Source organism: Pseudopipra pipra, chromosome Z (assembly GCF_036250125.1).
Source record: "Pseudopipra pipra isolate bDixPip1 chromosome Z, bDixPip1.hap1, whole genome shotgun sequence".
NCBI lineage: Eukaryota > Metazoa > Chordata > Aves > Passeriformes > Pipridae > Pseudopipra > Pseudopipra pipra.
Window position 1 is genome coordinate 52324213 of NC_087581.1, and position 13320 is coordinate 52337532.

Sequence of the window (13320 nt, forward strand, 5' to 3'; positions counted from 1 at the left end):
GTTTTGTGACAGTCTAGATTACAATTATTCTAGTCATAGAAATTGTGCGGTTCTCCCCACACAAGATTTGAAAATTCATTATTTGGAATACGTAACTTAATGCAGTTAACAAAATACATACAGGTGCTCAAAGATTTGATGTTACCCAAGGGAAGAAACATAAAATCTATCTGAACAGATTTACCTTGGAAAATTAGACCCCAGATAAATCAGATAAATCAATGCAGAGACCAGGAATCCTTGGCATTCTTGTCTCTACCATGATACCCTTCTTCTTCCTTTAACAGACGAAGACCCTGCCACTGAGTAGATAACTGAACAGGTTTAGTTGCCAAGCTAGAAGCACCAAAATAAATAAATCTGATTTTAGCTTTGAGAGGGAGAATTTACAGTTCTTTTTGACAAAGTAAAAAAACTGTTACTTAGTATCATAATGAGGATGGAATTAGCATACAGTATGTTATGCATAGTTTCTGTGAACACAGCGTTTTTTTTAATCCCTCACTGATATTTGTTTAAATGAAAAACAGAAGAAATTAGATGAGAGGGTTGGACTTTTATTCTTTGACAGAGAGATGCCAAATCCTCTATAGTCTGACGGTACAAAAACTAACAGTAGGAAAATCACAAAGCTCTCTGAATGGCTGCATACAGGCAAATGCAGGAACAGTAGTTTATTCTAGGCATCAATTTCTACCCCCAGTGATCTTCAACTGCATATATTGACCATTCTGCGTAATTCCCAAATTCCATCATCAAGTTTCTTATAATAAATACTGACTTTAAATGTGTTATTCTGTACAATTACTTAGATAATTCTTTTAAAAAGATGATTTATTTTGCATTAGCTACACATAGCAAGCATACTTCCTCAAACACAAATTACTATTTCACCTGAAGAAATACTTACAGTAAATAAGTTCCCATATCTTGTTAGATCTTTGCATTCTACTAAATGGTGGTGGAAGTGGCTGATTAAGTACATGACTGCAGTCTACACTAAAGGTTGTTTTATTTACACAGCAACTACCTTCCACTGTTATCTACCCCATAAGTTCAAATAGCAGAGGAGTTATATGCATTAGCAATATGTGCCAGCGACTCAGTTATTTACATAAGGCAGAGTCAACATAATTCCACACAGTGAAATTTTAATTGTTTCAGTTTAACTTCCTTGAAATGCTGGAAATGACCTTCATAAACCTACTCACGTATACACAAGCAAAAAAAAATTTCAAAATAATAGAAAAAGAGGCAGCAGAACCTCAACACAGCCTCTGTGAAGTTTAAAATATGACATATCAACCAAACACAAGGTTCAAAATGGTCATCAAGAATTCTTCTGCAGTAGCTACAGCTTTGAATATTCCTACTGTTCTTCTCTGGGATAGAATTAGTTTTCTTCATAGTAGCTTGTATGGGGCTAGGGTTTGGATTTGTACTGAAAACAGCATCAATAACACTGCTGAACAGCATTCACACAGCATCAAGGCTTTTTGTGTTTCACATACTGCCCTGCCAGCCAGCAGGCTGGGGAAGCACAAGAAGGTGGGAAGGGACACATCCAGGACAGCTGAACCATATGACATCACACTCAGTAATAAAAACTTGGAAAAGAAGAAACGGGGGACGTGCAAATTGGTGGTTTTTGTCTTCCCAAGTTGCTGTTACACATGATGAAGCTGTGCTTTCATGGAGATGGCTGAATATCTGCAATTCCTTATTTTGCTTTGCTTGTGTGCACAGCTTTTGCTTTTCTTATAAAGCTGTCTTTATCTCAAACCACAAGCTTTCTCACTTTTACCCTCTAGTTCTTTCTCCGATCCCACTGTGTGGAGAGTGAGATAAGTGGCTGGGGGAAGGACCTGACTGCCTACATTGGCTAATCAACAACAACACATAATACAATACTTCCTTAAATATGTATGGAGGACCCTACTTCTGCTGAGGCAGATGGATAGTTATCTAACGAATCAGGCCATCAACTCTGGGGACACAAAAAGACATCCTGCAATGAAGGCAGGAGAATGCTGCCCAGAGAATTCTGTTCAGAGAAGGAATTTGCAGGTGAATATTACCCAACCCCTAAAAAATAAAATGTTTTCAGATAACCTCTTTTTGTGTATTTCTCATTTTCTGGGCATTCAGCTCAACTGATTTCCTTCAATGCTCAGAACTACGGACTGGTTTCCTGTTTTAAGAACTCTGAAGAAATTCCCTAGCTTTCCCAATCTCAGCATCCAATGTATGTACACTGAAGAGTAGGACATTTATTTCAAGATGCCTTCACCTCTAAAAGGTCAAAAAGAATCCTTCATAAACAGAAGATACTAGGGAAAATACAAGGAATTAATGTTTATGGAGAACTAACACCCTGCAATTGAAGCCTCAGGAAAAACCCATCTAACATGTAATAGTGCTATATTCAGTGGACGATTTACTTTCCATTAGTGCATGGTGTTATATCTCAGCTAACGAGCACAAAAAGAAATGTCGAAGCAATAAAATCATTCAGAAAACAGTGGTGTGAAATGCTCTTTAATTACAGAGTCAGATTTTCCTGTCAGTCTACATTACAAGGATAAGTCACGAGGACTTGGTACAATATTACTTCTTAACATAAGTGAAATTTCCCTGTGACAGTTTATAAGAAAACTTGATTTGGATGAAACGAAGATGGTTGCAATAGACTGCTGGTTTCAATAGGATTTTGACTTGAAAGATGGAGTGGAAAAGACCTACTCTCACTGACCTCATCTGTGTACATATTAAGCAGTTACAGGATAAAGACGGAATTTCTACTCTTTTTTAACATCATCTTCTCTTAAGCAAACCCTGAGTCAGCTGTGAGAGAAAAATGCCTCTGAACACAGAAAAACCAGAAGACTATTTAAAAGAGTCTTCTCTTAGGAGAAACACCAAAGTAATTTTCCAGAGAGTCACGAGACAGAGAGAGAGAGAGAGAGAGAGGGAGAGAGAGATTGAGAGAGAGACAGAACCGTCTGCTTAATTGAAGATTCCTGGAAAGAACACACACATATCAGCTGGAAATGTAGCAAACCCAGGTCTGTAGCCTAGATGCTCACACACAGCGAGGTATTTCTGATTCTACTCAGACCCCATGCTGAGTAGGTGCACAAAAAGAGACTAAAGAAAGGTAAGAGGTGCACTCAAGTTTCTACAACACACCTGTTTCCTCCAACACCTTCCAGAATGTGCACATGCAAATAAATATCACCACCCCACTTGACTACTCTGCATCTAATGCAGATAACTGCAGATGACACAAAAATATATAGAACAGATGGATGCTATGAAAAATTGAATCACACACAACTGAAAAGAGCATCCAGAGCTACCAGTTCATCATCTAGATACCTTATTTCAGAATCAGACTAAAATACCCCAAATTCCCATAGTATACATACCTCTTCTTTGCAGTCATGTCTGCCTCAAGAAATCCCCTCACAGCTCTGCCCACAGCTTTTCTTGGTGTAGAACACCTGCTTCGTCAATTTTTGTAATTCCTCACAGCTTTACTAATATAGTATCTCAAGGTCTTTGCTCTGCCCTCTGCCTGAGGCAGAACCTGCTATCTGGCCAGCTGAACCGAGCACTGCTTCATTTCAGCTATCTGGCAAGCAAAGCAAATAGCCCTGTGAAACACATGCAATCCACAGATTTGCTTCTGCTTCATCGTCATAAAGCAGTACAACATTATAATATATATATAAAAACAATGTGAATAATATAAACATATTATTCATTTTAGCTCTGTATTTAAATAAACCTGATATTAAAATTCTGAGTGCATCACACTTGCATTTTTAATTTTTTTTCCACATAAGTAGATATTTTATTCTCTTTTACAAAACAATAAAAAGAACAAAGATAAAAAAGCAACACAAGTAAATTTCATTTTCCTTACTGGTTCCGCTTTAAAAACTGAAAATCCAATATTTATCTAAAAATATTCCATTAAGTGCCTGCCAGTAATTGTAATCACACTGCTTCACACAGTTTTGCTACTGCCAAATCTACAACCTTGCTATCTCTGCCCAGAGCCAACACTGCCAAGCAGCTCTAACCACACCAGCCCAGGCTGAAAAAGAGCTCTAGAAATTATCTTGTCTCCAACCTCCCCTTGGATCCTATTTCATTAGGTTTTAACAGGGCCTTACATCAGGTAAGCTAAGGTGCTGCCAAGATGAGCCTTCAATATATTTCAGTGAGGAAGATTCTAGTATGCTTTTGAAGAACTTACTCCAATGTTTAGTTCCTTTTTCTAATACTGAAATGAAATTTCTTCTCTCACTATGCATCCTTCTGAACAGAAAACAACTACTTCTTCATAGCTACCTTCTACGTATTGGATGTTTAATTTCTCCAAGCCTTCTCTCCTTTGAGGTGCTGGAGCATGTCCAAAGAAAGGCAATGAAGCTGGTGAAGGGCCTGGAGCACAAGTCTTATGAGGATTAGCTGAGGGAGCTGAGAGTGCTTAGCTTGAAGAAAAGGCTCATGGGGGATCTTATTGTTGTCTGTAGCAGGGTGGGGGTTGGTCTTTTCTCCCAAATAACATGAGAAAATTACCTCAAGTTGCACAACGGGAGGTTTAGATTGGATATCAGAAAAATTTCTTCACTGAAAGGGTTGTCAAGCATTGGAACAGGGTGCCCACGGCAGTGTTGGAATCACCATCCCTGGAGGTATGTAAAGGATGTGTAGATGTGGCATTTAGGAACATGGTTTAGAGGTAGACTTGGCAATGCTGGGTAAGCAGTTGACCTCTATTACCTTGAGAGGTCTTTTCTAACCTAAACAATTCTATGATTCCAACACAAACTTCCCTGAATCTTTTTCCAGATATTGTTAGTTAGTTGTATGTTAGTTCTCTAACATACTGATCATCCTTCTAACATACAAATCATCCTGGTGGCCACCTTTTCCAATTTTTAAATCTCTCTCTTCAAATCAGGGGACAAATCAGATCTACCGTCCTAGGTAGGCTCTTACAAAATAGGACTCAGTTTGCCTTCATTGCCACAAGGGCACAGTGCTGGCACTGTTAAGCTTGACACCCAACAGCTCCCCCAGCTCCTTTTTAGCAGAGCTACATCCCAGTCAGGCATACCCCAGTGTGCACTGCTGTTTGGCAATGATACCATGTCAGTGCACAACTTTACACATCTTCGTTAAGCCTTAGGTACTTCCTCCTGGCCTAGTCTTCCACCCTTCATGACAGATTACCACTGTGCACAAATACAGATGATAATTATGACAATGAATCTGGCAGTTTAATTTGCACCTGTGATTTGAACTCCAGAAGAAAAAACTGTGGAGCAACTGTTCTCTTTTTATTCTCAAGCCTTTTGCCATATGCAGTTCCAGCTTTTTTTTTTTTTTGCCATGCTTATTAAGCAAAGTCCTTGGAAAAAAATTAAATTCTACCTGTTTCATGAACTACTTCAACAAGGCTGAATAGATGTTTCTATGGGGTTCATTTAGCCTCAAGCCTAAACACTCTGTCCTAGCAGTAACCACTCAAAGGCAGGGGCTAAGGAAACTTCAATCATTCTAAACCAATCTTGTAAAATTCTTTGTCCATTTTGTTGAAAATATCGAATTTCCTACCAGTTTGAAGGAATCCCTACTAAAGAGGAGAACTGTCTTAAATTTTTGTAGGTGCAGAATGTGTGATTGAGATCAGCCAACTAACACTAAACTCAAAGGTGCAGATAAAAGCAGGAGGAGGAGGAGATTGGAGATGCAACCTAGTTTAACAAAAAACAAAACCAACAAAAAAACAACAACCCACTGTAAATTCCTGATTTTTCCTTGAAAGGTTCACCATTTCAGGGTAGACAGGCTCACAAAATCAGAATTATGTCCCCTTAAACAGAGGCCTTTTATTTCCTTCAGCTTCCAACCTCTAAGACCACTAACTTGTGTTTAACCTCAACAGTTCTTCCAGAAAGGCATCCACACCAAAATTCAAGTTATTAAGAGCTAAAGAGTCCATCACTTGCTGTGACAGTCTGAAGGCTAGTCACTGCCCTTTGTACTTTATGTCCAGTTTGAACTACTTTGGCTTCAGTCACTAGTTATTAGTTATTACTACACTTTTGCATGTTAAGTTTTGACTCTCTATTTCCCTTACGTAGATACCACAGTTAAGCCCTATCTCTTTCTTCTGTAAACTGTTATTGTTGGGATTGAATCACTCTCTTGTACTGAGACATCATCAGCAATTTTCTCATTTTCTAGGACTTGGCTTATCATTCCAAATATTATTTAAAATGAGTAAAAAAAGGACTTCCCTTAAAGCCTCTTTTTATCATTCTTTGGGTTGATGTTTATAAATAATCACTCTCAGAAATGATGATTAACCATTAAGTCACAGGAACTAGTGGACTCTTCATACATTCTTCAGACTGTGATTAGATGCCCTCTAGGAGAGAACTTTGCTGTTAAAAACAACTTACTGATTTGAATATTGTGGTAGCTACGAAAGAGTAACAGCTACAACAGAGTTTATAGATAAATGAACTGTAATTACAGGAAAAAGGTACATAATCCATTGAATTATTTTACCTTTACATCATCTTATGATCAGATAGATGTTTAACCATGAAAAGTCATGTAAACAAGACACATATGTACTAGGGACTATCTATCTTAAAATTCTTACTTTATGACAACCTCTACAGCAGCTGATCATATTGCTTCCCAACACAAAAATTAATACAAGAAAAGAAGGGATATATTATACAGCGTGCTGCATGGGAAAAATATGAACCAGCATCAGCCCCACTCAGGGTAACAGACTCCTGAAAAACACCTTATAGGCAATACAAACATTTTCTCACAAAACTGACAATTTTCAACAAAATATGCACTAAAACATCATCTCTGAAGTATTATTATGTATACGAGAATTCTTTTTCTCTGTAATTAAATGAATGCTGTACTGAGCATTATATGGTCACATAAGCAGTACAAAAATGAATCTGCAAAGTACTAAATCAACTACCAAAACCAGCTACAACAAGCAAAAAAATGTTGCAAGCATCTACACAATAATGTAGCTAGTCCTCCAATTCTTTACATTTTTAACCTACTCCCAGATAAAAGCAGAAGAAACATTTCAGTTTCAGGAGCTTAAAGATGTGACATAATCCAAAATAGCAAAAATCTTTTGTGCTGGAGAAGGATGAAAAGGTCTTAGATAAAAAGTCTTAGAAAAAAAGTCTTAGAAAAAGCAAAACTTTCAGACTCACCATGTTTTGTTACTAAGTTCTACTGTACATATGAAGGTGGAAAGCAGATGGAAAGTAATTTCACAAAAAAAAAAAAAAAAAAAAAACAAAAAACCCACACAAAACAACAACAAAAATCCAAACCTTGTTAGTAAAAGATCAGCAGTGCTAGACAAAATATATGCTTCCTTGACGTAAATGAAGTTTAGCAGACTTTGTACAAATTTCGAAGGTGGCACAAAAAATCTGAAAAGACCTAAAAAAATAAAATAATGGGAAAAAGACAGGAGATAGAACACTGTCCTTGGAGACAAAACTAAAAGAACCCAAAATCTTAAGCAGCATGAACTCAACATGGAAAGTTATTCGAAATTAGGACTCAAGTGCTTTAAAACCAAGACTACTACAGCAGAGAAATACCACTTTTAACCACTTTTGGGTTTTTTAACTACTATGAGAATGGGAAACTACTATGAGAAATGGAAAGCAAATACCAAATTAAATTGATACCTAAAAATTACTCAGCCTCAAAATATTCCTTAATCTAGCAAGAATCAGCTGAAGCAAATATCTCCATTTCAATGAATATACCTTTTCTATCACTGTTTCTGAAATGTCACAAAATATAATTAATATTATATCAAGCTAATATAGCTTGGAAATGGAAAAATCCAGAATTTAGAACAAAGCAGGAAATATTTCCCAGACTATATATCTAATATAGTGAAATCAGTGAAGAGGATCCTTTCAATTACATCCTGGGCTGCTTTAGGAAAGGTATTGCCTGCAGATTGAGGGACACGATCCTTCTCTACTCTGCACTGCTGAAACACATCTGAAATGCTGCACTAGTTCCACACTCCCCCGTACAACACAGACACACTGGAGTGAGACCAGCAAAGTGCTGCAAAGACATTTAAGGGCTTGGAGCATCTGACATCTGAGCAGAGGCTGAGAGAGCTGGGACTATTGATCATGGAGAAGACTCAGGGTATGGTGGCAGGAGTCTTATCATTATATTAAATGCCTGAGGGGAAGAAAGACATTGAGCCAGTCTTCCCACTTCTGTCCAGTGATAAGATAACATACAACAGGCACAAACTGGACATCTGAACTTAAGGAAAAACTTCCTTACTCCAATGGGGGGGTCAAACACTGGAACAGGTCCCAGAGAGGATACTGTATCTCCAAGTCTCTGTCCTTGGAGATACTCAAAACTTACTGAACATTGCCACAAAGTAATCTGCTGTAGGTAATACTGAGCACTGGTGTTGGACACTTCTAGAGGTCCCCGCCAATCTCAACCACCCCGCCATTTTGTGAAGATAAATCAAAAGTACACAACAAATGAATATGCAGAAAGTGTATGTGTATATATTTACACGTTAGTTACCTCCCACAATAGCAATGAACAGCTTATAACACGAGATGTGAGAAATCACTATGAGCAGCGTGTGGTTGAGCAAGAATTAAGAGCTCATGGTCTCAGGGGGTTCAGTTTTGTGTTCTTAGGAATTCCTTTCTGATTCAATTTGCATGAAACAGCCAAAATTTATCATCATGAAACTGTCAAAACCATCAGGGCCACAGCCATGACAAATTTGTGAAGGCTGACAACACACGATATTACTCATTCTATTGACAACCACTCAAAATTTTGAGCACACTTCAACACCTTCAAGCTGGTTAAAATCCCCCTGCAGATGAATAAAATCTTATATGTTTCCATTCATGATCGCATACACTTAATATGTGGCCTTCCTTATGCAAAGACACAACACTAAAACAATGTCAAATCAACAGGTATCAGAAAATATATCACTTGTGCACCAAACTCTAGTCTCATATAAAACCCAATGTGGAGAAAATAAAGAGGAAACAGGTTACCTTACTCTCTCCTACTTCTCCAAGGTAGTGTCATCTATATCTAAGTTTCTGTCCAGTGTTGTCTTGGCTAAATTCTTAAAAAAAACAAAAACAAAAAACCCACGATGAATACTTCACAACCTTCCTAAAGATAAATGCAATTTATTAGCAAAATTGACCCCTGAACCTCATTTAGTGTCCTAGTGGACATCCACACTGTCAGACCTCCTGCCTTTTGCTCAGCTTCCCCCAGCTGCGGTTGATAGCCCTGAGGAATGGAAGGCAAGGAAGGGGAAGTCTCCCACATCAAAGCTGATGTTCTCCTCTCTGTGCAAGGGAACCCATTAGAGCACTCTCTCCAGCAACTACAGAGAAACCACATCCCCCAGTATTACTGACAACAAAACAACCCTGGTTGCCATTATGAGTATTTTGGCCATAAACAGAAATCAAATCCAATGTCAAACTACCCCTCCCAGAAGTTCTGCCACAGCCCTTTACTTTCCAACACAATACAAAGTTTATGCCCTTTCATTCTGTGACATCTCTTCCCACACCCAGAGACTGCTTCCACATCTTTCCTGGTCTGTTCTAGTCTGAGCAAACTACTTTTTCCACCTGTCCACACTGACACATTTTCTTCCAGACTTCTGAACATTCTTCTGTTATTTTGCCCTGGAAGATTTTCCCATGCGCTCAAACCATTTCTTACATCTAATGCACAAAATAGATGAAGACCAAATAAACTGGAGTGGAATTATTATGTGACAGGTGAAATATGTCTCTTCTAACCATATACCCCAGGAGAATGATTATCCTTATTGCAACTGCGCAGCACTACTGACGCATGTTCAGGTTAAGATTCACCTAAAAATTTGGGATTCTTTTTTCTGTAATTATTGCTATTTTGTATTTATATAGAGAAGGATTTAATCAAAGCACAATACTTTTCATTTTTCATCCTAAATGGCATTATCCCTTTTACGTTATTTCTTTAATTTTTCTAAGCCATTTTAAATTGTAAATTTATTCTTCACAGAACATAAATCACCCCCCAGCCTGGTACTCTCTGTAAAATTAATAAATGTACTTTCTATGCCACTGGTATCATCCTTGACCTTAACAAAACAAAGATGTGGTGAGCTGACCCTGGGCGGATCCCAGGTACTCACCACAACTACTGTATCGCTACCATTCTCGAATGGACAAAGGAGAGGAAATATAATTAAAGACTCGACACTAAAGTACAGGGAGAAATCACTCAGCAATTACAGTCATGGGCAAAAGAGACTCAATCTGGGGAGATTAATTTAATATATTGCCAATCAGAAGTCAGAGTAGGATATTTAGAAATACAACGAAATCTTAAAACACTTTCCCTCAACCCTTCCGTTCTCCCCAGGTTCAACTTCTCTCCCAAATTCCCTACCTCCTTCTCCCAGCAGTGCAGGGAAATGGGGAACGGGGCCTGTGGTTAGTTCAAGATTCGCTGCTTCTGCCACTCCTTTCTGCTCTGGGAAAGGACTTCTCACCTTCTTGCACTAGCATGGGGTGATCCCCACGGGAGACAGTGCTTCACAAACTTCCCAAACACAGGTCCTTCCCACAGACTGCAGTTCTTCATGAACTGCTCCAGCATGGGTCCCTTCAATGGGATGCACTCCTTCACAAACAGACTGCTTCCCTGTGGGTCCCCCACAGGGTCACAAGTCCTGCCAGCAAACCTGCTCCAGCATGGGCTTCTCTCTCCACAGGTGCTGCCAGAAGCCTCTTTCAGTGCAGGCTTCCCTCAGTATCACAGCCTCCTTTGGGCACTCTCCTGCTCCACTGTGAACCTTCATGGGTTATAAGGGTACATACAGCCTTGGACAGCAGCAAGTCAACCTTGGAGCTGGCTGGCATTGGCTCTACTGGACACATAGGAAGCTTCTGCCAGATTCTCACAGAAGCCACACCTGCAGCCCCCAAAACCTTGACACAAAAACCCAATATAGAAGGTATAATCACATCTGGGTTTCTTTGAATGCACTTCTGCCTTTGTCAATGCATTGAATGACGGTGCTCACTTAAGGAGCAGATCAGTATTTTGTCTAACCTTCCTCCCTTGAGCTTTAAGTATTACCCCAAAGTTTCTCCCAGTCTCAGTTCTCCTCCCCCATACTTTAGTGCCTCTCAATCATCCTCTCCTATTTCCTTCACAAGCTTCCAGTTTCACCTGACCTCATTTGACCCTGAGAGCTTCTAGTGCCATTCCACTCCCTCCCCAAGCTGTCCTCATTCATCCCTTCATTCCAAGAGCTTTCGCAGAGACGCTGCCAACTCAACTCCTTGTTCTCAACTTCCTCTTGTCCACACTGCCCCAGTCCTCTGGTTTCATCCATCCTGCCATTATAGAACAAGTATGGAAATAACAAAGCCCTTGAGCGCCTTCCTTAGACCACACCCCCTGCTGTCCACTGCCACTGGTCATTCTAACCACAGTCCTGTGGTGGAACAAGCAGAGTTAGCTGTTCTGTGGTGCTGGCAGGCGTGTCCAAACAACAAAAAGAGCACAGCATGTCTTGTACAGGTAGAATCACTTGAGATTCTTACATACTAAAACTGAAGTTGATACCTGACCCAAAAGTAGACTTTACGAACTATCCTGTTTCTTATCCAAAACACAGAGACATCATATCATATGTGTACGAGACAATATAGATCTATCTATACCTTTGGAGAACAACTGAAAAAGGTGTTACCAGAACGAGCTGCTTTGGCACTTGTCAAATTTTGAAGATGTGCAACAAGGGTTATTCCACAATTTCTGTAGGCCCCACTCTCACATTTGACCACCTCCACTAAATTTCTCACGGGGAGGTATATCTACCACCATTTGCCATAAAGTAAAACTTAAAATTTATTTATCTCGTGTCCTAGAACAGCAAATAAATGCAATTAAGAACAATCAAAGAAAAAATACTATATTATCTGCACCATGCCTCTTTTCTAGAAAGCTAGATTGCTTTATCTGTGTGGGAATGGTAAACCTTCTTGGTATTCCTGTCAGTAGCAATCTCTAAAAATCATGATTCTCTGCAATTTTCTGAACTTTGTTCTTAAAAATGTTTCCTCTGGACATCACTAGGTAGGCAAAATCTCAGCTTCTCAAAAGGAATGCACTACTAGCTTTGAAAAATTCAGCGTCTGTCTGAAACAAACCAGGTAATAGTTTTATCTTTCATCACAAGAAAATGCAGGTATAGGTTGATATCCTTAAGGAACTGGACTTCCCATCTCAACATATTTCTATTCCTCCCCTCCTCCTTCAACCAATTACCTCATATAGGTAAAAATTCAAGTTTCTGGTTATTTTGGTGTAGTCCTCTCACAGTTATTCCTTAGGGAGATATCCTAATTTTTATGACTACTTAAACACTCATCAGAAAGAAAGACAAGGAAAATAGAACTAATAGAATAAAGAATGAAAAGACAAAAATTTAAAAAAAATCTTTAATTGCCCAGAGAATTATGTTGGGAAGATAATGAAGAACTTACAGCCCTTCTGCAGGAATGTACATTCAAACTATTTGATATTACTGAAGTTGGTGGGATGATTCACTTGAATGTAATGCTAGAATTCAAGAGATATAACCTATTTAGAAATAGAAACAATGGAGAAACAATGAAGAACAAATGGTACTGTGTGCCAAAAAAGTCACTGTCTGTTTCTGACTCATTGACAACACAAAATCATGTCTTAATAAAGAAAGTACAAGTCAGGATACTAGCCGGGGTTTGCTACAGATACAAAATCTCACACAGCAAGGTGGTTAAGCATCTATTGCTTCTTTTTGGAAATAAAGGTTTCATTATCACAGTGGACAAAACACGAAGTGAAATAACCTGGAGCTTTCATGCTGCCATTATCAAAACTTGCTCAAAGTTTCTAAAAATTGAGGACAATTTCTAACACTGAGAAATGTTAAATCCAAGCGAAGGGAATGCTATATTCGACTTCATCCAGACAGATAACAAGTATCCCACTGTTTCATAGAGAACTAACACAGAACAAATACCATTCCTGCCCCCAGGTCTTAGAATCAAAGGACATATTCCCAAACACATCTTTGCAAAACAACTTTAGCAGTCCCACCCCCTACCCAGGCTGTCCCTTCAGCTAACAGAACTGTTTGTCACAATGCATGGCGAACCAGTT

The 13320-nt window shown here is 38.9% G+C and overlaps 1 protein-coding gene across 1 annotated transcript in view; it reads right to left on the reverse strand.

Annotated features, from left to right (window-relative positions):
* ARB2A (ARB2 cotranscriptional regulator A) overlaps positions 1-8499 on the reverse strand; it is a 261570-nt gene extending 253071 nt beyond the window's left edge. Inside the window, exon 1 of the mRNA XM_064643232.1 lies at positions 8479-8499. Coding sequence (XP_064499302.1) covers positions 8479-8485 — 7 coding nt within the window. The 5' untranslated portion in view covers positions 8486-8499. The remainder of the gene's footprint in view (positions 1-8478) is intronic.
* Positions 8500-13320: the final 4821 nt, after the last annotated feature.